This window comes from Bombina bombina, chromosome 2 (assembly GCF_027579735.1).
Source record: "Bombina bombina isolate aBomBom1 chromosome 2, aBomBom1.pri, whole genome shotgun sequence".
Taxonomy (NCBI): domain Eukaryota; kingdom Metazoa; phylum Chordata; class Amphibia; order Anura; family Bombinatoridae; genus Bombina; species Bombina bombina.
Window position 1 is genome coordinate 1236487309 of NC_069500.1, and position 27710 is coordinate 1236515018.

Here is a 27710-nt window from a genome sequence, read left to right on the forward strand (position 1 = left end):
ATATTAACCCCTAAATCGCCACACTCCCTCCTCGCAAACACTATAATAAATTTTATTAACCCCTAATCTGCCCTCCCTAACATCGCCGCAACCTACCTACAATTAACCCCTAATCTCTCGCACCCAACGTCGCCGCTACTATAATAAAGTTATTAACCCCTAAACCTAAGTCTAACCCTAACACCCCCCTAAGTTAAATATAATTTAAATTGAACAAAATTAATTTACTATAATTAAATAAATTATTCCTATTTAAAACTAAATTCTTACCTATAAAATAAACCATAAGATAGATACAATGAGGGGGGGGGTATTGTATTTCTTCTATTTTACAGGTAAAAGAGCTGATTACTTTGGGGCAATGCCCCGCAAAAAGCCCTTTTAAGGGCTGGTAATAGAGCTGATTACTTTTGTAATTTAGTATAGGGTAGGGAATTTTATTTTTTTGGTGGGCTTTTTTATTTTATTAGGGGGCTTAGATTAGGTGTAATTAGATTAAACTTCTTGTAATTTTTTTTGTAATTTAGTGTTTGTTTTTTTTGTAATATAGTTTAGTTTATTTAATTGTATTTTATTTTAGATAATTGTATTTAATTTATTTAATTTATTGATAGTGTAGTGTCAGGTGTATTTGTAACTTAGGTTAGGATTTATTTTACAGGTAATTTTGTAATTATTTTAACTAGGTAGCTATTAAATAGTTATTAACTATTTAATGGCTATTGTACCTAGTTAAAATAAATACAAAGTTGCCTGTAAAATAAAAATAAATCATAAAATAGCTACAATGTAACTATTAGTTATATTGTATCTATCTTATGGTTTATTTTATAGGTAAGTATTTAGTTTTAAATAGGAATAATTTATTTAAATATAGTAAATTTATTTTGTTTAATTTAAATTATATTTAACTTGGGGGGGTTAGGGTTAGGGTTAGACTTAGGTTTAGGGGTTAATAACTTTATTATAGTAGCAGCGATGTTGGGTGCGGGAGATTAGGGGTTAATAATTGTAGGTAAATTGCGGCAATGTTAGGGAGGGCAGATTAGGAGTTAATAAGTGTAGGTAGGTGGCGGCGACGTTGGGGGGGGCAGATTAGGGGTTAATAAATTTAATATAGGTGACGGCGAAGTTGGGGGCAGCAGATTAGGGGTTCATAGGGATAATGTAGGTGGTGGAGGTGTCTGGAGCGGCAGATTAGGGGTTAATAGTATAATGCAGGTGGCAAGGATGTCGGGGGCAGCAGATTAGGGGTTAATAAGTGTAAGATTAGGGGTGTATAGACTCGGGGTTCATGTTATGGTGTTAGGTGTAGACTTAGAAAGTATTTTCCCATAGGAAACAATGGGGCTGCGTTAGGAGCTGAACGCTGCTTTTTTTGCAGGTGTTAGGTTTTTTTCAGCCAGCTCAGCCCCATTGTATACGGTGGGGAAATCGTGCACAAGCATGTTTTTCCGGCTTACCGCTACCGTAACAGCAACGCTGATGTTGAGGTTTGAAGTGGAGCTAAATTTGCTCAAAGATCACTTTTCTGAGGCTAACGCAGCCATTCAGAAAACTCGTAATACCAGCGTTGGCTTAAGGGAGTGCTGGAAAAAAAAGGCTCGTTAGCACCGCAAGTCTTTACTGACAAAACTCGTAATCTAGGGGTTAGTTTTTTGTTTTTTTTAGTGATGTTAGGGTTTTTTTAAAGGTAAGATTAGGTTTTATTTATTTTTACAGGTAAGTTTATTTGTTTATGGTAGTTAGGATTAATTTTGTAATTTTTGTGTATTTTAATTTGGGTTAAGTTTGGGGGTGTTAGGTTAGGGGTTTTAAATGTTTGTTTATGGGGGGCTGGAGTTTTAGGGGTTAAAAGTGTTTTTTATGACTTATGGGGGCCGATTTTTCATTGTGCGGGTGGACATGATCTGCTGTAGTGGATCATGTCTGCCGCACATCGATAAATGCCGACAGCATACCAATCGGCCACTAGCAGGGGTTGTCAATCACCCCGATAGTATCTGATTGCTGTCCACTTCCTCAGAGGTGGCAGACGAGTTAAAGAGCAGCGGTCTTAAGACCACTGTTTCTTAACTTCAGTTTCAGGGGAACCTGAAACTACAGGGGTAGATTGCAGCATCCGCTGTTTGATAAATCTACCCCATGGAATCACTATCCAACATTGGTGATAAGTAAATGTACAAAAAGTATTGTCTAAAATGCCCAAGATATGCTAAAAGAAAGTTGTAGTGGAAATATATATATCTGTTTCTACCACTGAATGTTTTAAACTAATGCTAGCATGTTTTTCTTGTTCTTTGGACTAATTTACTAAATATTTTTAATGCTAATGGATTTTGTACTGCATGGGTTCACCCCTTTCTAGGAAATAGCCAACCTCTTGGTATAGAAAATCCTTAATCATTTGGGGGCCTATTTATATATATATATATATATATATATATATATATATATATATATATATATATATATATATATATATAAAATGATAAATGCCGACATCGTATCATGTCCATCTGCGCTATCATAAATAGACCCCCTGGTGTTATTCCACAACGCTATTTTTCTTATTAGCCTCTTTCAAGGTCTTTGGTGTTTTGGACATTGTCAGTAATACTGGAAATAGCATTAATCAAATTTATTTTTCAAAGGCTAAAAATTAAATCTTTACATTTGTGTGCACATACAAAAGTGGACAGGGACAAGACCCTTAAACAAGTGCCAATGTAACATGTTAAATTACCGGTGTAAAAAAATATTTTCAATAATTCCACTTTTAGGGCTCTATTTATCAATCTGTGTATGAAGCATTGGAGGCTAATACACTACACAACACTATTTGCTTTTTTTCATGTTGATGTAGTGTGACTGCCATAAGAATTAGGTAATGTGTATTGAAATGGTACCCTTGAACCTCATCTATGAAATAGTGGGTGGACACATTAAAGGGAGAGTCAACACCTTAGTTATCTTGAAGTCTTACCTTAGATTAAGCTGCAAATAGCCTCCAGCACCATTTTATATATCATGCAGCAGGACAGTAAAAAAGTAATTTTATAATTAATATTGATTCTGGCCAGTTTGAAATGGCTACCAAGCTCCACCCACTGCTGACATCACAATCTGGGCTGCATCTAGACACTCTGCTGAATAGCATTGACAGCTGTTGAATCCAACTAGTGAGCCTTTAGTGATAGGACGCCATATGCAGCCCAAATTGTGATGTCATTAGTGGGCAGAGCTTGGCAGCCATTTCAAAGTGGCAATAAACAATATTCTGTTTAAAATAAGTGGTTTACCATTCATGCTGCATGATATAGAAAGGGGTGCAGGAGGTTATTTGCAGCTTAATCTAAGGTAAAGCTTTAAGATAACTAAGTGGGTTTTTTTCTAACCCGCTCTCCCCATTGATGTCTATGGGAAAAGCGTGCATGAGCACGTCAAAACAGCGCTTGTTTTTTGTGCAGTATGGAGCTCAGCGCAACCATATCGCACACACAAGCCGGCTGTTTCAAAACTTGTTATGGCAGCGCTATAGAGGGTGAAATAACGCAACTTTTGTTACATTTGTTAAATTCCCTATAGCGCGCATAACTCGTAATCTACCTGATAATAAATCATATTTGACATTTTCCTCTTGAATTTTGCCTCAGTGAAAGAAAAGTCTGCTGGTATAAAGAATGTTAAAAGCCATATGTAGAAAAGGTTCAAATATGTACTGCAGCATTTCATTTTTCACTGTAGTTAGTTTTCTAATGATGTAAAATATATACATTTTTTTTGTTTTGTTTTCTAGGATCCTCACAGAAATCCCTGTCTCCAAAACAAGATTGTGAAGAAAGAAAGCATGGAAAAGTGACAGACAAAGGTAGCGAGAGTGGGACATCATGCAATGAATTATCTACTTCCAGCTGTGATAGCCAATCGGAAGCCAGCACGCCACAAGAAAATACATCTGTGTTACAGCATGTAACTCCTCAAAAACAAAATACCTTAACTCTAGATCGTCCATCAAAGAAAAACCAGGTTCATTGGGTGCCACAACCAGAAAAACGTAGGAATAGTGAGCTCTTTCAGACTTTAATTAGCAAGTCTCGGGATACAAACCTGTCTAAAAAGAAAGTCTGTGAGAAGCCAAGTATTGAAGAAGAAATGAAAAAATGTATACTGGAGTTTCAACAAATTAAAATACCAGATTATTTTCCAGAAAAAAAGCGTCCATGGCAGATGGAATTATTGGAAAAATATAATGTCTAGGAACAATCTGTTTACATATATCTTGTTCAAGTGTTTTTTGTGAACATCAAATCAGTTCTTTGATTTTATCTGCTTAATGACATTTTAAAAAAACACAAGGATTTCTGTACTTACAATAATCATGTAAACAAAAACAAATGGCAAGTACTCAAAATCATAATTTGCATGATTTTAATTTTACTATCTATCCACTTCCATTACAACCTTTGCATCATATAGATGATTGATGCAGATAATTGTTCACTTTATGCTGTTAAATTTTCTTTGTAACAACTTCTATGACAAAAATCGCCACAGATAAAATTCAATACCAGTTATTAAGTGAGCATTCCTAAATGAGCATCATGTGAATGCAATAAAGTAAACGTATAAATAGCATGAGAATGACTTTAGAAATAAAACATCAAAATACAGTGAGGTCTTTGTGTTGCCTGAATAAAAAATATATATATTAGAAACGTATGTTTTTCTATGGAACAGGATAAATGGAATGTAATGTTTTTTTGATGAGTGATTTGTGTTTTGATGTTTAGAATGATGAGTTGTCTGGTGTTGCCCGTATGCGATCAGTGTAATTTTATTATACACTGTTATTGTTATTCCAATTTTAGTGATAGCTAGGATTATTCATGTAAACTGCAAATTAATCACATTAGGCAACAGACATTTTATTTAATTTCAATGAAATGCCAGATTTGCCATATCGTTAAAAACAAATGAATCTGTTTCTTAACAATGTATTCTCATATTATACTATATATTTTGTTCAGGCTAATCCAGTGTTTATTTCATTACAATGTTAATTCAAAAGGACAATAGGATTATGCTAATGGAAATCCATCGACATGGAAAAGAACTTGCAAACAGCGAGAGAGGATAATTGTATTGTATTGCATTCAGAAAAATAATTTAAAATTAAATGGGCACTAACTTATTGACCAAACTCAACATTGTACATCTTCTTGTAGAGCTTTCAGTCTACCTAGCACATTAATAAAAATTATGGTTGGTCTCATTAACTGGTTTCTGTTTCAATCTTTAAATTGTATCCCATGTGATAAAAGTGGCATATAGTGCCTTACGTCCTACCCTTCTATTCTTTAGCATTTCTGCCCTTCACATATCTCTCGGCAGACTCCTTATAATCTTATTTTTTAATTCTCTAAACTTTCCACATTTTTGTGAACCTTCAGCAACTTTAACAATTAATTGTCTTACTCCAACAATTCACATTAAAATAGTATCCTTAGGTATGCATGTAATAATGTTGTTACTTGAATGGAAGCAAAAATGACATCTAAGAAGGCTACAACTGATGAGTGGTAAAAGTATACATTGTTTAAAAAACACTATAAGCAAGGTAAATGAAAAAAAGATACATGAGCAGTTTATGCTTATTTAATCCTCCTTACTTAACCCCCCCCCCCCCAAAAAAAATACAAAAATCAAAAAACAGTATACTTAAAGGGACAGTCTAGTCCAAAATAAACTTTACTTTTATCACAAATTTTGCTTTGTTCTCTTGGCATTCTTGGTTGAAGGCTAAACCTAGGAGGTTCCTATGCTAATTTCTAAGCCCTTGAAGGCCGCCTCTTCTCTCAGGGCATTTTGACATTTTTTCACTACTAGAGGGTGTTAGTTCATGTGTGCCATATAGATAACACTGTGCTCATGCACATGGAGTTCAGGAGAGCCAGATCTGATTGGCTAAAATGGATGTCTGTGAAAAGAACTGAAATAAGAGGCTTAGATACAAGGTAATCACTTAGGTTAAATGTTTTTTTTTATATAACTGTGTTGGTTGTGCAAAACTAGGGAATGGGTAATAAAGGGATATTCTATCTTTTTAAACAATACAAATGCTGGTGTAGACTGTCCCTTTAACCTAATTTTGAGAATAAATGCAGTATTGCTATATTAGTCACATTAGCTTTTATCTGTGTGCAGTAGCTGACACGCTCATTCATAATGTTTCCTAATTGATTAGAGATTAAAATGAAGTACCCTTGATTATAAGAGTTTAGGACTTTATAAAAAGAACATAAGTAGGAACACACTGGTTTCCTCACCTACATCACTGGTATTGCTGGGGAGGGTATAAATCATTCACCTAGATTACGAGTTTTGCGTTAGAGGCTATGCGGTGCTAACGAGCAGTTTTCTCTCACCGCTCACTGACCTACAGCGCTGGTATTACAGGTTTTCAGAAACCCGGCATTAAAAGACAAGAAGTGAGCGTTGAGCAACATTTTGCTCATTACCACACTCCAATACCAGCGCTGCTTAAGTCAGCGGTGAGCTGGTCGTACGTGCTCATGCACAATTTCCCCATAGGAATCAACGGGGAGAGACGGCTGAGAAAAAGTCTAACACCTGCCAAAAAGCAGCGTAAAACTCAGTAACGCAGCCCCATTGATTCCTATGGGGAAATAAAATTTATGTTTACACCTAACACCCTAACATGAACCCCGAGTCTAAACACTCCTAATCTTACACTTATTAACCACTAATCTGCCGCCCCCAATGTCGCCGCCACTATAATAAACATATTAACCCCTAAAGCCCCGCACTCCCGCCTCACAAACATTAGAAAAATATTATTAACCCCTAATCTGCCGTCCCTAACATCGCCACCACCTACCTACATTTATTAACCCCTAATCTGCTGCCCCCAACGTCGCCGCCACTATATTAAAGTCATTAACCCCTAAATCTAAGTCTAACCCTAACACCCCCTAACTTAAATATAATTAAAAGAAATCTAACTAAAAATTCCTATCATTAACTAAATTATTCCTTTTTAAAACTAAATACTTACCTATAAAATAAACCCTAAGCTAGCTACAATATAAGTAATAGTTACATTGTATATAGCTTAGGGTTTGTTTTTATTTTACAGGCAAGTTTGTATTTATTTTAACTAGGTAGAATAGTTATTAAATAGTTATTAACTATTTAATAACTACCTATCTAAAATAAATACAAAAGTACCTGTAAAATAAAACATAACCTAAGTTACACTAACACCTAACACTACACTACAATTACATAAATTAACTAAATTAACAATAATTAAATCAATTAAATTAAATTAGCTAAAGTACAAAAAAAACCCACTAAATTACAGAAAATAATAAACAAATTACAAGATATTTAAACTAATTACACCTAATCTAATAGCCCTATCAAAATAAAAAAGCCCCCCCCCCCAAATAAAAAAACCCCTAGCCTAAACTAAACTATCAATAGCCCATAAAAGGGCCTTTTGCGGGGCATTGACCCAAAGTAATCAGCTCTTTTACCTGTAAAAAAAAATACAAACAACCCCCCAACAGTAAAACCCACCACCAACACAACCAACCCCCCAAATAAAATACTATCTAAAAAAACCTAAGCTCCCCATTGCCCTGAAAAGGGCATTTGGATGGGCATTGCCCTTAAAAGGGCAGATGGCGCTTTTGCAGGCCCAAACCCTAGCCTAAAAATAAAATCCACCCAATAAACCCTTAAAAAAACCTAACACTAACCCCCTGAAGATCGACTTACCGGGAGAAGTCTTCATCCAAGCCGGCCCGAAGTCCTCAACGAAGCTGGGAGAAGTCTTCATCCAAGCCGGGCGAAGTGGTCCTCCAGATGGGCAGAAGTCTTCATCCAGACGGCATCTTCTATCTTCATCCATCCGGCGCGGAGTGGCTCCATCTTTAAGACATCCGACGTGGAGCATCCTCTTCATCCGGAGTCTTCTTACTGAATGACGGTTCCTTTAAGTGATGTCATCCAATATGGCGTCCCTTAGATTCTGATTGGCTGATAGAATACTATCAGCCAATCGGAATTAAGGTAGAAAAAATCCTATTTGCTGATCCAATCATCCAATACGATTGAGCTCGCATTCTATTGACTGTTCCAATCAGCCAATAGAATGCAAGCTCAATCCTATTGGCTGATTGGATCAGCCAATAGGATTGAACTTCAATCCTATTGACTGATTGCATCAGCCAATAGGATTTTTTCTACCTTAATTCCGATTGGCTGATAGAATTCTATCAGCCAATCGGAATCTAAGGGACGCCATCTTGGATGACCTCTCTTAAAGGAACCTTCATTCGTCTTTAGTCGTCGGATGAAGGAGATGCTTAGTTTCAGATGTCTTAAAGATGGACCCGCTCCGCGCCGGATGGATGAAGATAGAAGATGCCATCTGGATGAAGACTTCTGCCCGTCTGGAGGACCACTTCGCTCGGCTTGGATGAAGACTTCTCCCGGCTTCGTTGAGGACTTCGGCCCGGCTTGGATGAAGACTTCTCGAAGTAAGTCGATCTTCAGGGGGTTAGTGTTAGGTTTTTTTAAGGGTGTATTGGGTGGGTTTTATTTTTAGGTTAGGGTTTGGGCCTGCAAAAGAGCTAACTGCCCTTTTAAGGGCAATGCACATCCAAATGCCCTTTTCAGGGCAATGGGGAGCTTAGGTTTTTTTAGATAGTATTTTATTTGGGGGGTTGGTTGTGTGGGTGGTGCGTTTTACTGTTGGGGGGGTTGTTTGTATTTTTTTTTTCAGGTAAAAGAGCTGATTACTTTGGGGCAATGCCCCGCAAAAGGCCCTTTTAAGAGCTATTGGTAGTTTAGTTTAGGCTAGGGTCTTTTTTTTATTTTGGCGGGGCTTTTTTATTTTAATAGGGCTATTAGATTAGGTGTAATTAGTTTAAATATCTTGTAATTTGTTTATTATTTTCTGTAATTTAGTGGGGTTTTTTTGTACTTTAGCTAATTTAATTTAATTGATTTAATTGTTGTTAATTTAGTTAATTTATTTAATTGTAGTGTAGTGTTAGGTGTTAGTGTAACTTAGGTTAGGTTTTATTTTACATGTACTTTTGTATTTATTTTAGCTAGGTAGTTATTAAATAGTTAATAACTATTTAATAACTATTCTACCTAGTTAAAATAAATACAAACTTGCCTGTAAAATAAAAATAAATCCTAAAGTAACTACAATGTAACTATTAGTTATATTGTAGCTAGCTTAGGGTTTATTTTATAGGTAAGTATTTAGTTTTAAATAGGAATAATGTAGTTAATGATAGTAATTTTCTTTAGCTTTATTTAAATTATATTTAAGTTAGGGGGTGTTAGGGTTAGGGTTAGACTTAGGTTTAGGGGTTAATACATTTAGTATAGTGGCGGCGATGCTGGGGGCGGCAGATTAGGGGTTAATAAATGTAGGTTGGTGGCGGCAATGTTAGGGACGGCAGATTAGGGGTTAATAATATTTAACTAATGTTTGTGAGGCCGGAGTGCGGTGGCTTAAGGGGTTAATATGTTTATTATAGTGGCAGCGACGTTGGGGGCGGCAGATTAGGGGTTAATAAGTGTAGGTAAGTTGCGGCGACATTGGGGAAGGCAGATTAGGGGTTAATAAATATAATATAGGTGTCGGCGATGTTGGGGACAGCAGGTTAGGGGTTCATAAATATAATGTAGGTGGCGGCGGTGTTATTATAGTGTTTGTGATGCGGGAGGGCCTCGGTTTAGGGGTTAATAGGTAGTCTGTGTGTGTTAGTGTACTTTTAGCACTTTAGTTATGAGTTTTATGTTAAGGCGTTGTACCATAAAACTCATAACTACTGACTTTAAAATGCGTTAGGACTCTTGACGGGGTAAAGTGTTCCGCTCACTTTTTGGCCTCCCAGGACAGACTCGTAATACCGGCGCTATGGAAGTCCCATAGAAAAAAAGACTTTACAAAGTTTACGTAAGTTGTTTTGCGGTTAGGCCAAAAAAGTGTGCGGTGACCCTAAACCTTCAAGACTCGTAATAGGAGCGGTAGTAAAAAAGCAGTGTTAGGACCTGTTAACGCTGCTTTTTTACCCTAACGTACAACTCGTAATCTAGCCGATTGTTCTTAAAGTGGGCAGTACTATCTCCTGGGGGAAGTGGGATTACTGAGGCAACACTAATAGGTACAAGAGGTGGAAGGGGAGCACTGGGATTAACATTAGGGGCACTAGTAGAAAACTGGATGCTAGTGGGCTCCTCCAGGTATAATTATTGTAATTTGTTGTGTGTTATCCTATATGTGCAAAGCAAATAACTTTCTTGCTTTGTGTTTGAGAAGTTGTAATGCTCTTTGACAAGGCTTTTTCTTCTAAGATAGCTCAGGTTTAGTTTTTCTCACTACGATAAATTGCAGCCACTTGTACTGTAGGCTTACATTCTTTGTTTTGCTAGAGCTATATATTAGTATGGACAATTAACATTAAAGGGACATGAAACCCAAAACATTTCTTTCATGATTTAGGTAGAACATACAATTTTAAACAACGTTCCAGTTTACTTCTATTATCAAATTTGTTTAATTCTCTTATAATTTGTTAATCCTGCTCCAAGCAGAAAAATCAATTCCAGATCTCAGACTATGGCAATTTAAGACCCCTGCTAAGTGGTGTGAAACCAGAGATTTTATATTAGGTGGACGACGATGGTGAGTTAATAGAACAAGGAGGCATTAACCGGAAAAAGTTTGGGAACCACTGGAATAAATAAATCACAATTATTGGCTTTGTGGCCTGCTTTAGAGGATTTGCTTCTCCTGGTGCTACTCAATGAACACTGAAGAGCTCTGATCACTATACCAGACTCAGACTTTTGTACCTGCTCTTCACCACTTAGCTGCATGGGTGAATTACGCTGCATGTGGCCCACTATACATCTGGGCTACGCTCTCCCTGGCTCCCCTTATGACCAGTTATAGACATTCAGCAGATGAGTTATTTTCTCCACATATAATAGTCTTGGTTGCATTTTCCTGAACAATGACTTGGGAGTAGTTGTAGATGGTGAGGGGCTGTAAGATTTGGGTAAGATTTGGGTAAGTGAACCTTTTGACTAAATTTAACCTTGACTGCAATTTCAGGAACCAGATCAGTCTAAGAAAGTGGACTTACAGTCAACAATGGATTCACTATTGCAAAGATATCCTCAATGTTTAATTTTAACATAGCATTTCCTTCAGTAGTTATGCACTTTCTTTAATCTTGTGCTACTTGCAGGATAGTTCACTTTGTCTGAATACTGTATTTTCCAACATCATACTTCTTGCTATTTGGATTTGTTGTTTTAGAGAACACGTCATCTTTGTCTACATGGTTTGCTTATGGCTGTTTTATGCATTAATTTGCTTCGGAAGCTTTGCAGATGCAGTTACTGAGTAGTCACATAACTGCCTACAATTGTTTATAGTTTGTTTTTCCAGATGGCTTCCTTTCATTCCAGTGGTTGCACACTGGCTTTACTAATTTAGGCCTAGATTTGGAGTTCGGCGGTAGCCGTCAAAACCAGCGTTAGAGGCTCCTAACGCTGGTTTTGGCCGCCCGCTGGTATTTGGAGTCAGTGATTAAAGGGTCTAACGCTCACTTTTCAGCCGCGACTTTTCCATACCGCAGATCCCCCTACGCCATTTGCGTAGCCTATATTTTCAATGGGATCTTTCTAATGCTGGTATTTAGAGTCGTTTCTGAAGTGAGCGTTAGAGCTCTAACGACAAGATTCCAGCCGCCTGAAAATAGCAGGAGTTAAGAGCTTTCTGGCTAACGCCGGTTTATAAAGCTCTTAACTACTGTACCCTAAAGTACACTAACACCCATAAACTACCTATGTACCCCTAAACCGAGGTCCCCCCACACCGCCGCCACTCGATTACAATTTTTAACCCCTAATCTGCCGACCGCCACCTACGTTATACTTATGTACCCCTAATCTGCTGCCCCTAACCCCGCCGACCCCTGTATTACATTTATTAACCCCTAACTTGCCCCCCACAACGTCGCCGCCAGCTACTTAAAATAATTAACCCCTAATCTTCCGACCGCAAATCGCCGCCACCTACGTTATCCCTATGTACCCCTAATCTGCTGCCCTAACATCGCCGACCCCTATATTATATTTATTAACCCCTAATCTGCCCCCCTCAACGTCGCCGACACCTGCCTACACTTATTAACCCCTAATCTGCCGAGCGGACCTGAGCGCTACTATAATAAATGTATTAACCCCTAATCCGCCTCACTAACCCTATCATAAATAGTATTAACCCCTAATCTGCCCTCCCTAACATCGCCGACACCTAACTTCAATTATTAACCCCTAATCTGCCGACCGGAGCTCACCGCTATTCTAATAAATGTATTAACCCCTAAAGCTAAGTCTAACCCTAACACTAACACCCCCCTAAGTTAAATATACTTTTTATCTAACGAAATAAATTAACTCTTATTAAATAAATTATTCCTATTTAAAGCTAAATACTTACCTGTAAAATAAATCCTAATATAGCTACAATATAAATTATAATTATATTATAGCTATTTTAGGATTAATATTTATTTTACAGGCAACTTTGTTATTATTTTAACCAGGTAAAATAGCTATTAAATAGTTAAGAACTATTTAATAGTTACCTAGTTAAAATAATAACAGATTTACCTGTAAAATAAATCCTAACCTAAGTTATAATTAAACCTAACACTACCCTATCAATAAAATAATTAAATAAACTACCTACAATTACCTACAATTAACCTAACACTACACTATCAATAAATTAATTAAACACAATTCCTACAAATAAATACAATTAAATAAACTAGCTAAAGTACAAAAAATAAAAAAGAACTAAGTTACAGAAAATAAAAAAATATTTACAAACATAAGAAAAATATTACAACAATTTTAAACTAATTACACCTACTCTAAGCCCCCTAATAAAATAACAAAGCCCCCCAAAATAAAAAATTCCCTACCCTATTCTAAATTAAAAAAGTTACAAGCTCTTTTACCTTACCAGCCCTGAACAGGGCCCTTTGCGGGGCATGCCCCAAGAATTTCAGCTCTTTTGCCTGTAAAAAAAAACATACAATACCCCCCCCCAACATTACAACCCACCACCCACATACCCCTAATCTAACCCAAACCCCCCTTAAATAAACCTAACACTAAGCCCCTGAAGATCTTCCTACCTTGTCTTCACCATCCAGGTATCACCGATCCGTCCTGGCTCCAAGATCTTCATCCAACCCAAGCGGGGGTTGGCGATCCATAATCCGGTCCAGAAGAGGCTCCAAAGTCTTCCTCCTATCCGGCAAGAAGAGGACATCCGGACCGGCAAACATCTTCTCCAAGCGGCATCTTCGATCTTCTTCCATCCGGAGCGAAGCGGCAGGATCCTGAAGACCTCCAGCGCGGAACATCCATCCGGACCGACGACTGAACGACGAATGACTGTTCCTTTAAGGGACGTCATCCAAGATGGCGTCCCTCGAATTCCGATTGGCTGATAGGATTCTATCAGCCAATCGGAATTAAGGTAGGAATTTTCTGATTGGCTGAAGGAATCAGCCAATCAGAATCTAGTTCAATCCGATTGGCCGATCCAATCAGCCAATCAGATTGAGCTCGCATTCTATTGGCTGATCGGAACAGCCAATAGAATGCGAGCTCAATCTGATTGGCTGATTGGATCAGCCAATCGGATTGAACTTGATTCTGATTGGCTGATTCCATCAGCCAATCAGAAAATTCCTACCTTAATTCCGATTGGCTGATAGAATCCTATCAGCCAATCGGAATTCGAGGGACGCCATCTTGGATGACGTCCCTTAAAGGAACAGTCATTCGTCGTTCAGTCGTCGGTCCGGATGGATGTTCCGCGCTGGAGGTCTTCAGGATCCTGCCGCTTCGCTCCGGATGGAAGAAGATCGAAGATGCCGCTTGGAGAAGATGTTTGCCGGTCCGGATGTCCTCTTCTTTCCGGATAGGAGGAAGACTTTGGAGCCTCTTCTGGACCGGATTATGGATCGCCAACCCCCGCTTGGGTTGGATGAAGATCTTGGAGCCAGGACGGATCGGTGATACCTGGATGGTGAAGACAAGGTAGGAAGATCTTCAGGGGCTTAGTGTTAGGTTTATTTAAGGGGGGTTTGGGTTAGATTAGGGGTATGTGGGTGGTGGGTTGTAATGTTGGGGGGGGGGGTATTGTATGTTTTTTTTTACAGGCAAAAGAGCTGAACTTCTTGGGGCATGCCCCGCAAAGGGCCCTGTTCAGGGCTGGTAAGGTAAAAGAGCTTGTAACTTTTTTAATTTAGAATAGGGTAGGGAATTTTTTATTTTGGGGGGCTTTGTTATTTTATTAGGGGGCTTAGAGTAGGTGTAATTAGTTTAAAATTGTTGTAATATTTTTCTTATGTTTGTAAATATTTTTTTATTTTCTGTAACTTAGTTCTTTTTTATTTTTTGTACTTTAGCTAGTTTATTTAATTGTATTTATTTGTAGGAATTGTGTTTAATTAATTTATTGATAGTGTAGTGTTAGGTTAATTGTAGGTAATTGTAGGTAGTTTATTTAATTATTTTATTGATAGGGTAGTGTTAGGTTTAATTATAACTTAGGTTAGGATTTATTTTACAGGTAAATTTGTTATTATTTTAACTAGGTAACTATTAAATAGTTCTTAACTATTTAATAGCTATTGTACCTGGTTAAAATAATTACAAAGTTGCCTGTAAAATAAATATTAATCCTAAAATAGCTATAATATAATTATAATTTATATTGTAGCTATATTAGGATTTATTTTACAGGTAAGTATTTAGCTTTAAATAGGAATAAGTTATTTAATAAGAGTTAATTTATTTCGTTAGATAAATATTATATTTAACTTAGGGGGGTGTTAGTGTTAGGGTTAGACTTAGCATTAGGGGTTAATCCATTTATTAGAATAGCGGTGAGCTCCGATCGGAAGATTAGGGGTTAATAATTGAAGTTAGGTGTCGGCGATGTTAGGGAGGGCAGATTAGGGGTTAATACTATTTATTATAGGGTTAGTGAGGCGGATTAGGGGTTAATAACTTTATTATAGTAGCGCTCAGGTCCGCTCGGCAGATTAGGGGTTAATAAGTGTAGGCAGGTGTCGGCGACGTTGTGGGGGGCAGGTTAGGGGTTAATAAATATAATATAGGGGTCGGCGGTGTTAGGGGTAGCAGATTAGGGGTACATAGGGATAACGTAGGTGGCGGCGGTTTACGGAGCGGCAGATTAGGGGTTTAAAAAAATATGCAGGGGTCAGCGATAGCGGGGGCGGCAGATTAGGGGTTAATAAGTGTAAGGCTAGGGGTGTTTAGACTCGGGGTACATGTTAGAGTGTTAGGTGCAGACGTAGGAAGTGTTTCCCCATAGCAAACAATGGGGCTGCGTTAGGAGCTGAACGCTGCTTTTTTTGCAGGTGTTAGGTTTTTTTCAGCTCAAACAGCCCCATTGTTTCCTATGGGGGAATCGTGCACGAGCACGTTTTTGAGGCCGGCCACGTCCGTAAGCAACTCTGGTATCGAGAGTTGCTTTTGCGGTAAAAATGCTCTACGCTCCTTTTTTGGAGCCTAACGCAGCATTTGTTTGAACTCTCGATACCAGAGTTAATTTTATGGTGCGGCCAGAAAAAAGCCTGCGGAGCGTTAACAGCCCTTTTACCGCCGAACTCCAAATCTAGGCCTTAGACTGTAAAACCGTCCAGCTGTCCATCTAGTCTTAGGGGTCAATATATCAAACCGCCGTAGTTATCAAAGCATTAAGATCGGCAAATGTTGAAATTTGTGACTTAAAATATGATCCTGCAATCTCAATTTGACGCAGATCGATGCTTATGTCATTACAGATGTTTCAAATTCACATTGACTTATTTGACCCCTTTGCCAATTTATCAAACATTTAACAGGTAAGCTTGTATGTAAAAATAAAAAATACATTACTACTTATGGATTATGCTACAAATTTGCCTCTCATTACAAATCAAGGGGACAATATTATTTCTACAAATTTGTTGAAAAGTTTTTCCCCAAACTTGTCATACTAATAGATATAGAGATAACAATGAAATAAATACTCAACATAATATAGCTAACTTCCTTTTTATTTTTTGTGAAAAATCTATGTGCACCATGTTTAAGCCATGTAATGCAAGCCCCACTCTCCACTTTGCACCAATTTTGACTCAACACGTTTCAATTCACACCAATTATGACGCAAACTCCTAAATAACTTACACACTAGTGAATTTTTCAACCACTTTTGATTGGAATATGCATAATCACATGAGTTATGGCATCAGCCAATCTGATTTAAATATACATTTTAAACAATCACTAATGAATCAAAATGCTCAATACGTGTGTCACTGATCAGTATCACTTTAACAGAACTTGTAAGTGCCATTTGTTACATTGTGTATTATACTTTGAAAGTATGTATATGTGAATTTAGAATTAAAGATAAACATTGATGCTGACATTAGAACACACAGTGTAATATTTTAGACAAGGATTTTAAAATTCGAATTGATATTTGATTCAATATAAAATTAAGATGATAGCTCAAAGGGATAGCCCACCTAACATTAAACTGTTATGATTCAGATACAGCAGAAATTAAAATCACCTCTTTACTGGCATGCTATTTTCAGTGTATTTCTTCCTTCTCTTGAATTTCTTTTTCAGTAAGACATGTCATCTTATATGTCCGCCCATTTTATAACACTTGTGAAGGGGTGGTTTTTAAAACTAGATTGCAATCAGGAGGGGTTACACAGGTACAGAGAGAAAACTGGCCCAGCTCTTAAAATATCCATTGATTGCATATAAATACTTATGATACCCTGATTACATGATATATTTGCAATTATTCCTGCTCAGAATAATAATACATTTAAACTATATACATATTGTAATACACCTTTAAGAACTTTCCAATTATCCTCCAACTACTTTTTACCTGCTATAAATTATCCGGGTTTTCCCTAGCACATTGCCTGAATATTTAAGTAATTGTGCTGAAAACCAAATGATGAATGTCAGTTGCGCCTAATAATAATGTTATCAAACTATAAACAATAATGAAAAAACAACATTAACATACAATACCTCTGATTAAAAGGTACAATAGAATGTGCATAAGAAAATTAGTGCAAAAAAGCAAAAATATGTGACCCACACGCTAAATAAAATGAGATGTGTCTCACAGATTAGGTCAATAATGATACAATAATCAAACCAAAAACCTGGTGTGTGATCACAAAAGTCCAAAGTTCATGTAATGAAGGTGTGGCAGCAAAAACTTCTTCCAAAAGTTGAAGGCAATTCAAACGAAGCAAATCTGTATAGAACACAAAAGAAAAGAAGGCTCCAACATAGTGTGAATCTGTATTGAAAGTTGTTCACTCCCCACACATTAATCGTACTTACAAGAAGTAAGGCACTTGAGAAGTGCTACAACGGCTTTCTGGAACATTAACAGCTGTCCAGGTAGCTGCTCTCTCGTGGTGAAAGTGAAATCCTTGATGCCGTATATGATATGCAAATGCCTTGCAGCTGTGACCCCTCTTGCAGTATTACTCTCTCTCGTAGTATCTGCCTTAGGAGAAATGCCCAAACCAGGTGGGCTAGCAGAGCCGACACACAGGTGAATTCACTCCAAGCTCTGATACACTCTCCTCCTCTTCTGTATTGACAGGTTTAGTCCTCCCAGTTAAGTGACCGTGATGTCATTAACCTCACGGTCACTTAACTGGGAGGACTAAACCTGTCAATACAGAAAGGAGGAGAGTGTATCAGAGCTTGGAGTGAATTCACCTGTGTGTCGGCTCTGCTAGCCCACCTGGTTTGGGCATTTCTCCTAAGGCAGATACTACGAGAGAGAGTAATACTGCAAGAGGGGTCACAGCTGCAAGGCATTTGCATATCATATACGGCATCAAGGATTTCACTTTCACCACGAGAGTGCAGCTACCTGGACAGCTGTTAATGTTCCAGAAAGCCGTTGTAGCACTTCTCAAGTGCCTTACTTCTTGTAAGTACGATTAATGTGTGGGGAGTGAACAACTTTCAATACCGATTCACACTATGTTGGCGCCTTCTTTTCTTTTGTGTTCTATACATATTTAAGTAATTTCCTGTCTTCAAGTTATACTACGCTGTGGATGGATAGCTGTTTATTTTTCAGGTCCTTGACTTTTGCTACTTTATTCTCAGAGTTCTTATTTTTGCATGTGTATTTTGTTTTCCTCAAGTTCCTGTCATCCAGTACCTGCAAGTTCCGTTTTTTTACTGATTACCACTAGCTACTTTCTTCCAGTTATTCATCGTAGCTGTTTCCTGCTTCACTGCTGATCTCCACTATCAGTGTCTAAGTCTGCCAAGAAGCTACAGTTTGCATACGCACAAGGGATTTCGTTTGTGCTTGTTTCATTGTGCCAAGTTAAAGGTCAGATCTACAGGGAGTGCAGAATTATTAGGCAAGTTGTATTTTTGAGGATTAATTTTATTATTGAACAACAACCATGTTCTCAATGAACCCAAAAAACTCATTAATATCAAAGCTGAATATTTTTGGAAGAAGTTTTTTAGTTTGTTTTTAGTTTTAGCTATTTTAGGGGGATATCTGTGTGTGCAGGTGACTATTACTGTGCATAATTATTAGGCAACTTCACAAAAAACAAATATATACCCATTTCAATTATTTATTTTTACCAGTGAAACCAATATAACATCTCAACATTCACAAATATAAATTTCTGACATTCAAAAACAAAACAAAAACAAATCAGTGACCAATATAGCCACCTTTCTTTGCAGGGACACTCAAAAGCCTGCTATCCATGGATTCTGTCAGTGTTTTGATCTGTTCACCATCAACATTGCGTGCAGCAGCAACCACAGCCTCCCAGACACTGTTCAGAGAGGTGTACTGTTTTCCCTCCTTGTAAATCTCACATTTGATGATGGACCACAGGTTCTCAATGAGGTTCAGATCAGGTGAACAAGGAGGCCATGTCATTAGATTTTCTTCTTTTATACCCTTTCTTGCCAGCCACGCTGTGGAGTACTTGGACGCGTGTGATGGAGCATTGTCCTGCATGAAAATCATGTTTTTCTTGAAGGATGCAGACTTCTTCCTGTACCACTGCTTGAAGAAGGTGTCTTCCAGAAACTGGCAGTAGGACTGGGAGTTGAGCTTGACTCCATCCTCAACCCGAAAAGGCCCCACAAGCTCATCTTTGATGATAACAGCCCAAACCAGTACTCCACCTCCACCTTGCTGGCGTCTGAGTCGGACTGGAGCTCTCTGCCCTTTACCAATCCAGCCACGGGCCCATCCATCTGGCCCATCAAGACTCAATCTCATTTAATCAGTCCATAAAACCTTAGAAAAATCAGTCTTGAGATATTTCTTGGCCCAGTCTTGACGTTTCAGCTTGTGTGTCTTGTTCAGTGGTGGTCGTCTTTCAGCCTTTCTTACCTTGGCCATGTCTCTGAGTATTGCACACCTTGTGCTTTTGGGCACTCCAGTGATGTTGCAGCTCTGAAATATGGCCAAACTGGTGGCAAGTGGCATCTTGGCAGCTGCACGCTTGACTTTTCTCAGTTCATGGGCAGTTGTTTTGCGCCTTGGTTTTTCCACACGCTTCTTGCGACCCTGTTGACTATTTTGAATGAAACGCTTGATTGTTCGATGATCACGCTTCAGAAGCTTTGCAATTTTAAGAGTGCTGCATCCCTCTGCAAGATATCTCACTATTTTTGACTTTTCTGAGCCTGTCAAGTCCTTCTTTTGACCCATTTTGCCAAAGGAAAGGAAGTTGCCTAATAATTATGCACACCTGATATAGGGTGTTGATGTCATTAGACCACACCCCTTCTCATTACAGAGATGCACATCACCTAATATGCTTAATTGGTAGTAGGCTTTCGAGCCTATACAGCTTGGAGTAAGACAACATGCATAAAGAGGATGATGTGGTCAAAATACTAATTTGCCTAATAATTCTGCACTCCCTGTACACCTGCAATCATCAGAGTGCAAGTATCTCTTTTCTCACTTACCTGATACATAGTAGCTGAATAATCATTTTTGCAAACGCTGTCTGTGGGATACTTTTACTTGCACTTAATAACTTTTCAGCTGTCTTGATCTTGCACATCCACGAAGATTAACTCTATACATACCTAATTGTAGGTTCATCTAAAGCTGTTACATATGCTACTTACTGAGCTTTAAGTATATTTCTAGCTCAATCTTGTAGCTGTTCCATTTTTTCTCTAATTAATCTTGCTCTGTTCTTTAACCCATTCATAACATTATTTACTTTTGGGTTAAGTTTCATCAGAGCTACAAAACTGGTATTGCATATTTGTTTTATAAAACAGATAAATTAGAGATATATCTTACATAATATTCAGGCCATCTATTTTTTGGGTAAGATGGACCCAAATGAAATAAATAACGAATTTGCAAGTCTTAACCAAAAGTTTGATTACCTTGCAAGAGGTTTAACAGAGGTGCAAGCTGAAAATTCTGTTCTGAAATCTTTGCTAAAGGATAGCATGGCTTCTAAACAAACTGACATACCTGAACCACATATCAATTTACCAATGCCGTTTTTCTGGCAAACGTAATAAGTAGTGATGTCGCGAACCTAAAAATTTCGGTTCGCAAACGGCGGACTCGAACCTCCGCAACTGTTCGCGAACCCGGCGAACCGGGCGAACCGCCATTGACTTCAATAGGCAGGTGAACTTTAAAACCTGCAGGGACTCTTTCTGGCCACAATAGTGATGGAAAAGTTTTTTCAAGGGGACTAAGACCTGGACTGTGGCATGCCGGAGGGGGATCCATGGCAAAACTCCCACGGAAAATTACATAGTTGATGCATAGTCTGGTTTTAAGCCATAAATGGCCTAAATCACCTAACATTCCTAAATTGTTTGGAATAACATGCTTTAAAACATCAGGTATGGTGTTGTATCGATCAGGTAGTGTAAGGGTTGCGACCGATTGACAGTGACAGACCAAACTCCCCGTGTAACGCACAGCAAACAACCGCAAACAGTCCATTTGCACAACCACGAGATAGATAGATTTGATAGATAGATAGATACATAGATTACATAGATCAATAGATGCAATATACATATGATAGATACAAATTACATAGATCAATAGATGCAATATACATTTGATAGATACGAATTACATAGATCAATAGATGCAATATACATTTGATAGATACGAATTACATCGATCAATAGATGCAATATACATTTGATAGATACGAATTACATAGATCAATAGATGCAATATACATTTGATAGATACGAATTACATAGATTAAGATCAATAGATGCAATATACATTTGATAGATACGAATTACATAGATCAAAAGATGCAATATACATTTGATAGATACGAATTTCATAGATCAAAAGATGCAATATAGATTTGATAGATACGAATTACATAGATCAAAAGATGCAATACACATTTGATAGATACGAATTACATAGATCAAAAGATGCAATATACATTTGATAGATACGAATTACATAGATCAAAAGATGCAATATACATTTGATAGATACGAATTACATGGATCAAAAGATGCAATATACATTTGATAGATACGAATTACATAGATCAATAGATGCAATATACAATACATTTGATATATACGAATTACATAGATCAAAAGATGCAATATTCATTTGATAGATACGAATTACATGGGATCAATAGATGCAATATACATTTGATAGATACGAATTACATAGATCAAAAGATGCAATATACATTTGATAGATACGAATTACATGGATCAAAAGATGCAATATACATTTGATAGATACGAATAACATAGATCAAAAGATGCAATATACATTTGATAGATACGAATTACATAGATCAAAAGATGCAATATACATTTGATAGATACGAATTACATGGATCAAAAGATGCAATATACACTTGATAGATACGAATTACACAGATCAAAAGATGCAATATACATTTGATAGATACGAATTACATAGATCAATAGATGCAATATATATTTGATAGATACGATTGATAGTTAGATAGATTCGTTAGATAAATAGATAGATTTGATAGATATATAATTTCCCTGACAGAGAATTACAAGACGTGCGGTCTGTGACCCATGGTAAGGTTCCCAGAGGCAGTTGCGGCACCAGGGGACGTGTATATGGCATGGATTTTTGGAACCGGGAGATGGAAAAAGATGCTTGGTCGGTCCTCCTGCTTCAAATTTGGGGCACTGCGCGTGCAATCTATTGTGACACCAGATATGAGTGGTGTTTTATGAAGTACTATTCTTAGCAGTTTATTACCTGTTACTCCCCCTATTGGGGGAATTGTATATGGCATGGATTTTAGGAAATGCAAATTCACGAGGAAAAAATAGAAACAGGTGTCAAAACAGTCCAGAGCGGAAAAGTAGTGGATAAGGTACACTTCTTGAAGTTACAGATGGAAAGTATTCAATGTGGGTAATCACCAATCAAATATCACTGTAATGAACACCATCTGGTGTACCTAACTAAATCCAAATAACAGTCCCCCTGGAAAGCGGGCGCTCTGTCAGCAGGGAGGTTTTCCTCCGTCCCCCTGGTGAATGAGTGTGTGGATAACGGACCTTCTGGTTATTTTAAAACAGATCAAACAAGTCAATATCAAAGTGATGAAAATCATAACACAGCTTCCCAGCAACAGCAGAAAACATACCTTGGGTAACCGTCAGTATTGGCAGATTTGTATGTACTTTCAAACCCAAAGGCCGTCTGTCCGTCTGGGCAAGCTCCGGTCCCACCTCCAAAACACAGCGCTCCGATGTGAAGAAACACCCCTGCAGCCCTGTACCGCCTGCTCCATGCTCACTCTGGCCAAATAGAAAGCAATCATACAAAGGAAGTGAGAAGCACACGAGCAGCAGCAGTTGAATGTGTTTTTATTTGTAAATCCAAAAGCGGACCATCACAAAATCACCAAAGTGAAGGGTACACATTACCCGGGTAAAAAGCAGAGAAAAAATAAAGATAGGTGCTGGAGCTTGTAGCACACGGCTTACGCGTTTACGCATTTTTAAAGCACGTAGATCTCGTGCTAATTTTATATGGCTATGAGTAAGGCTTAGGCCAAAACGCGTAAGCCGTGTGCTACAAGCTCCAGCACCTATCTTTATTTTTTCTCTGCTTTTTACCCGGGTAATGTGTACCCTTCACTTTGGTGATTTTGTGATGGTCCGCTTTTGGATTTACAAATAAAAACACATTCAACTGCTGCTGCTCGTGTGCTTCTCACTTCCTTTGTATGATGGCTTTTAGGAACCGGGAGATGGAAAAAGATGCTTGGCCGGTCCTCCTACTTCAAATTTGGCCGAAACACAAGTGTCTGTCACAAAAAAGTCTGGCCACGAGATCGATAGATTTGATAGATAGATACATAGATTACATAGATCAATAGATGCAATATACATTTGATAGATACAAATTACATAGATCAAAATATGCAATATACAGTTGATAGATACAAATTACATAGATCAAAGGATGCAATATACATTTGACATTTTTTTTAAATATTTACACTACTGTTATAACAAATATGAGTGGTGGCACTAGTTGGCAAGTGGGCCTGGCAAACACGCTGGCAGCCAGGCAACTGCAATTAGATTGCACTAGCTGACTGATGTTTCACAGTCAAAAATTTTTTTTTTTTAAATATTTACACTACTGTTACAACAAATATGAGTGGTGCCACTAACTTGGCAAGTGGGCCTGGCACACATGCTGGCAGGCAGGCAGGCAACTTCAATTAGATTACACTAACAGACTGATGTTTCACAGTCAAAAAAGTTTTTTTTTTAAAATATTTACACTAATGTTATAGCAAATATGATTGGTGGCACTAGTTGAAAGTGGGCCTGGCACACACACTGGCAGGCAGGCAGGCAACTGCAATTAAAAACACTAGCAGACTGATGTAAAAGTTTTTTTTTTTAAGCTTTACACTAATGTTACAACAGATAGGAATGGTGGCACTGAGGATGGAAGTAGGCACAGTATATGCTGGGAGCCTGACACACAGGCTGGCACTAGTGGCAGGCTGGCCTGGCAACTAAAATTAAATAACACTAGAAGACTGATGTAAAAGTTTTTTTTACAAAATTTACACTAATGTTACAACAGATAGGAGTGGTGGCACTGAGGATGGAAGTAGGCACAGTATATGCTGGGAGCCTGACACACAGGCTGGCACTAGTGGCAAGCTGGCCTGGCAAATAAAATTAAATAACACTAGCAGACTGATGTAAAAAAAAAGAAAAAAAAAATTTACACTAATGTTACACCAGATAGGAGTGATGGCACTGAGGATGGAAGTAGGCACAGTATATGCTGGGAGCCTGACACACAGGCTGGCACTAGTGGCACGCTGGCCTGGCAACTAAAATTAAATAACACTAGCAGACTGATGTAAAAGTTTTTTTAAAAAACATTTACACTAATGTTACAACAAATAGGAGTGGTGGCACTGAGGATGGAAGTAGGCATAGTATATGCTGGGAGCCTGACACACAGGCTGGCACTAGTGGCAGGCTGGCTTGGCAACTAAAATTAAATAACACTAGCAGACTGATGTAAAAGTTTTTTTTTTTAAAGTTACACTAATGTAACAACAGATATGAGTGGTGGCACTGAGGATGGAAGTAGGCACAGTATATGCTGGGAGCCTGACACACAGGCTGGCACTAGTGGCAGGCTGGCCTGGCAACTACAATTAAATAACACTAGCAGACTGATGTAAAAAAAAAATTTAAAAAAATTTACAGTAATGTTACACCAGATATGAGTGGTGGCACTGAGGCTGGCAGTGGCAGGCTGGCCTGGCAACTGCAATTAGATTACACTAGCAGACTGATGTAAAAGTTTTACAGATATGAGTGGTGGAAAACAGAGCAATTAATCACAGTATATGCTGTGGGCCTGACACACAGGCCTGATGGAAAATGAAATTAGATTACACTAGCAAACTGATGTAAAAGTTTTTTTTTTTAAATTTACACTAATGTTACACCAGATATCAGTGGTGGCACAGAGCAATTAATCACAGTATATGCTGTGGGCCTGACACACAGGCCTAATGGAAAATGAAATTAGATTACACTAGCAAACTGATGTAAAGTTTTTTTTTTTTAAATTTACACTAATGTTACACCAGATATCAGTGGTGGCACAGAGCAATTAATCACAGTATATGCTGTGGGCCTGACACACAGGCCTGATGGAAAATGAAATTAGATTACACTAGCAAACTGATGTAAAAGTTTTTATTTTTTTAAATTTACACTAAAGTTACACCAGATATCAGTGGTGGCACAGAGCAATTAATCACGGTATATGCAGTGGGCCTGACACACAGGCCTGATGTAAAATGAAATTAGATTACACTAGCAAACTGATGTAAAAGTTTTTTTTTTAAAAATTTACACTAATGTTACACCAGATATCAGTGGTGGCACAGAGCAATTAATCACAGTATATGCTGTGGGCCTGACACACAGGCCTAATGGAAAATTAAAATAGATTACACTAGCAAACTGATGTAAAAGTTTTTTTTTTTAAATTTACACTAATTTTACACCAGATATCAGTGGTGGCACAGAGCAATAAATCACAGTATATTCTGTGGGCCTGACACACAGGCCTGATGGAAAATGAAATTAGATTACACTAGCAAACTGATGTAAAAGTTTTTTTTTTTTTAAATTTACACTAATGTTACACCAGATATCAGTGGCGGCACAGAGCAATTAATCACAGTATATGCTGTGAGCCTGACACACAGGCCTGATGGAAAATGAAATTAGATTACACTAGCAAACTGATGTAAAAGTTTTTTTTTTTTAAATTTACACTAATGTTACACCAGATATCAGTGGTGTCACAGAGCAATTAATCACAGTATATGCTGTGGGCCTGACACACAGGCCTAATGGAAAATTAAATTAGATTACACTAGCAAACTGATGTAAAAGTTTTTTTTTTTAAATTTACACTAATTTTACACCAGATATGAGTGGTGGCACAGAGCAATAAATCACAGTATATTCTGTGGGCCTGACACACAGGCCTGATGGAAAATGAAATTAGATTACACTAGCAAACTGATGTAAAAGTTTTTTTTTTTTTTAAATTTACACTAATGTTACACCAGATATCAGTGGTGGCACAGAGCAATTAATCACAGTATATGCTGTGGGTCTGACACACAGGCCTAATGGAAAATGAAATTAGATTACACTAGCAAACTGATGTAAAAGTTTTTTTTGTTTTTTTTAAATTTACAATAATGTTACACCAGATATCAGTGGTGGCACAGAGCAATTAATCACAGTATATGCTGTGGGCCTGACACACAGGCCTGATGGAAAATGAAATTAGATTACACTAGCAAACTGATGTAAAAGTTTTTTTTTTTTTTAATTTACACTAATGTTACACCAGATATCAGTGGTGGCACAGAGCAATTAATCACAGTATATGCTGTGGGCCTGACACACAGGCCTAATGGAAAACGAAATTAGATTACACTAGCAAACTGATGTAAAAGTTTTTTTTTTTTAAATTTACACTAATGTTACACCAGATATCAGTGGTGGCACAGAGCAATTAATCACGGTATATACTGTGGGCCTGACACACAGGCCTGATGGAAAATGAAAATAGATTACACTAGCAAACTGATGTAAAAGTTTTTTTTTTAAATTTACACTAATGTTACACCAGATATCAGTGGTGGCACAGAGCAATTAATCAAAGTATATGCTGTGAGCCTGACACACAGGCCTGATGGAAAATGAAATTAGATTACACTAGCAAACTGATGTAAAAGTTTTTTTTTTTTAAATTTACACTAATGTTACACCAGATATGAGTGGTGGCACAGAGCAATTAATCACAGTATATGCTGTGAGCCTCACACACAGGCTGACAGGCAGGCAAATGCAATTAGATTACAAAAAAAAACAAAAAAAAACGTCTGAAGTTCTAGCCCTAAAAAGTTCTTTTTGGGCTAAAGTTCTAGCCCTAAAAAGGGCTTTTTGGGTGCTGTCCTTACAGCAGAGATTAGATGAGTCCTTCAGGACTGTAGTGGACACTGAATACACTAGCCTAGCTATCAATTTCCCTTTAAAATCACCAGTAGCAGCACTAACCCTCCTCTCACTAAGAATGCAGGATCGTAATGAATCTAAAATGGCTGCTGCCCAGGAGCTGGGAGGGTCTGGGAGGGAGTGTCTGCTGCTGATTGGCTAAAATGTGTCTGCAGACTGTGAGATACAGGGTCAAAGTTTACTCAATGATTACGAATAGGGGGCGGATCGAACATCGCATATGTTCGCCCGCCACGGTGAACGCGAACAAGCTAAGATCGCTGGGAACTGTTCTCCGGCGAACTGTTCACAACATCACTAGTAATAAGTTCAGAGACTTTAGAAATGCCTGCAATCTACTGTTTACCATGAGACCACGTACCTACCACACTGAAAGAATAAAGGTATGC

The 27710-nt window shown here is 37.8% G+C and overlaps 1 protein-coding gene across 2 annotated transcripts in view; it reads left to right on the plus strand.

Annotated features, from left to right (window-relative positions):
* KCTD8 (potassium channel tetramerization domain containing 8) overlaps positions 1–4770 on the plus strand; it is a 353159-nt gene extending 348389 nt beyond the window's left edge. Inside the window, exon 5 of one of the 2 annotated variants that reach the window (XM_053700871.1) lies at positions 3876–4770. In XM_053700871.1, coding sequence (XP_053556846.1) covers positions 3876–4260 — 385 coding nt within the window. In that variant the 3' untranslated portion in view covers positions 4261–4770. Of the gene's footprint in view, positions 1–3799 lie in introns of both variants that reach the window. The other variant, XM_053700870.1, reaches the window with a different exon arrangement.
* The last annotated feature ends 22940 nt before the right edge of the window (positions 4771–27710 follow it).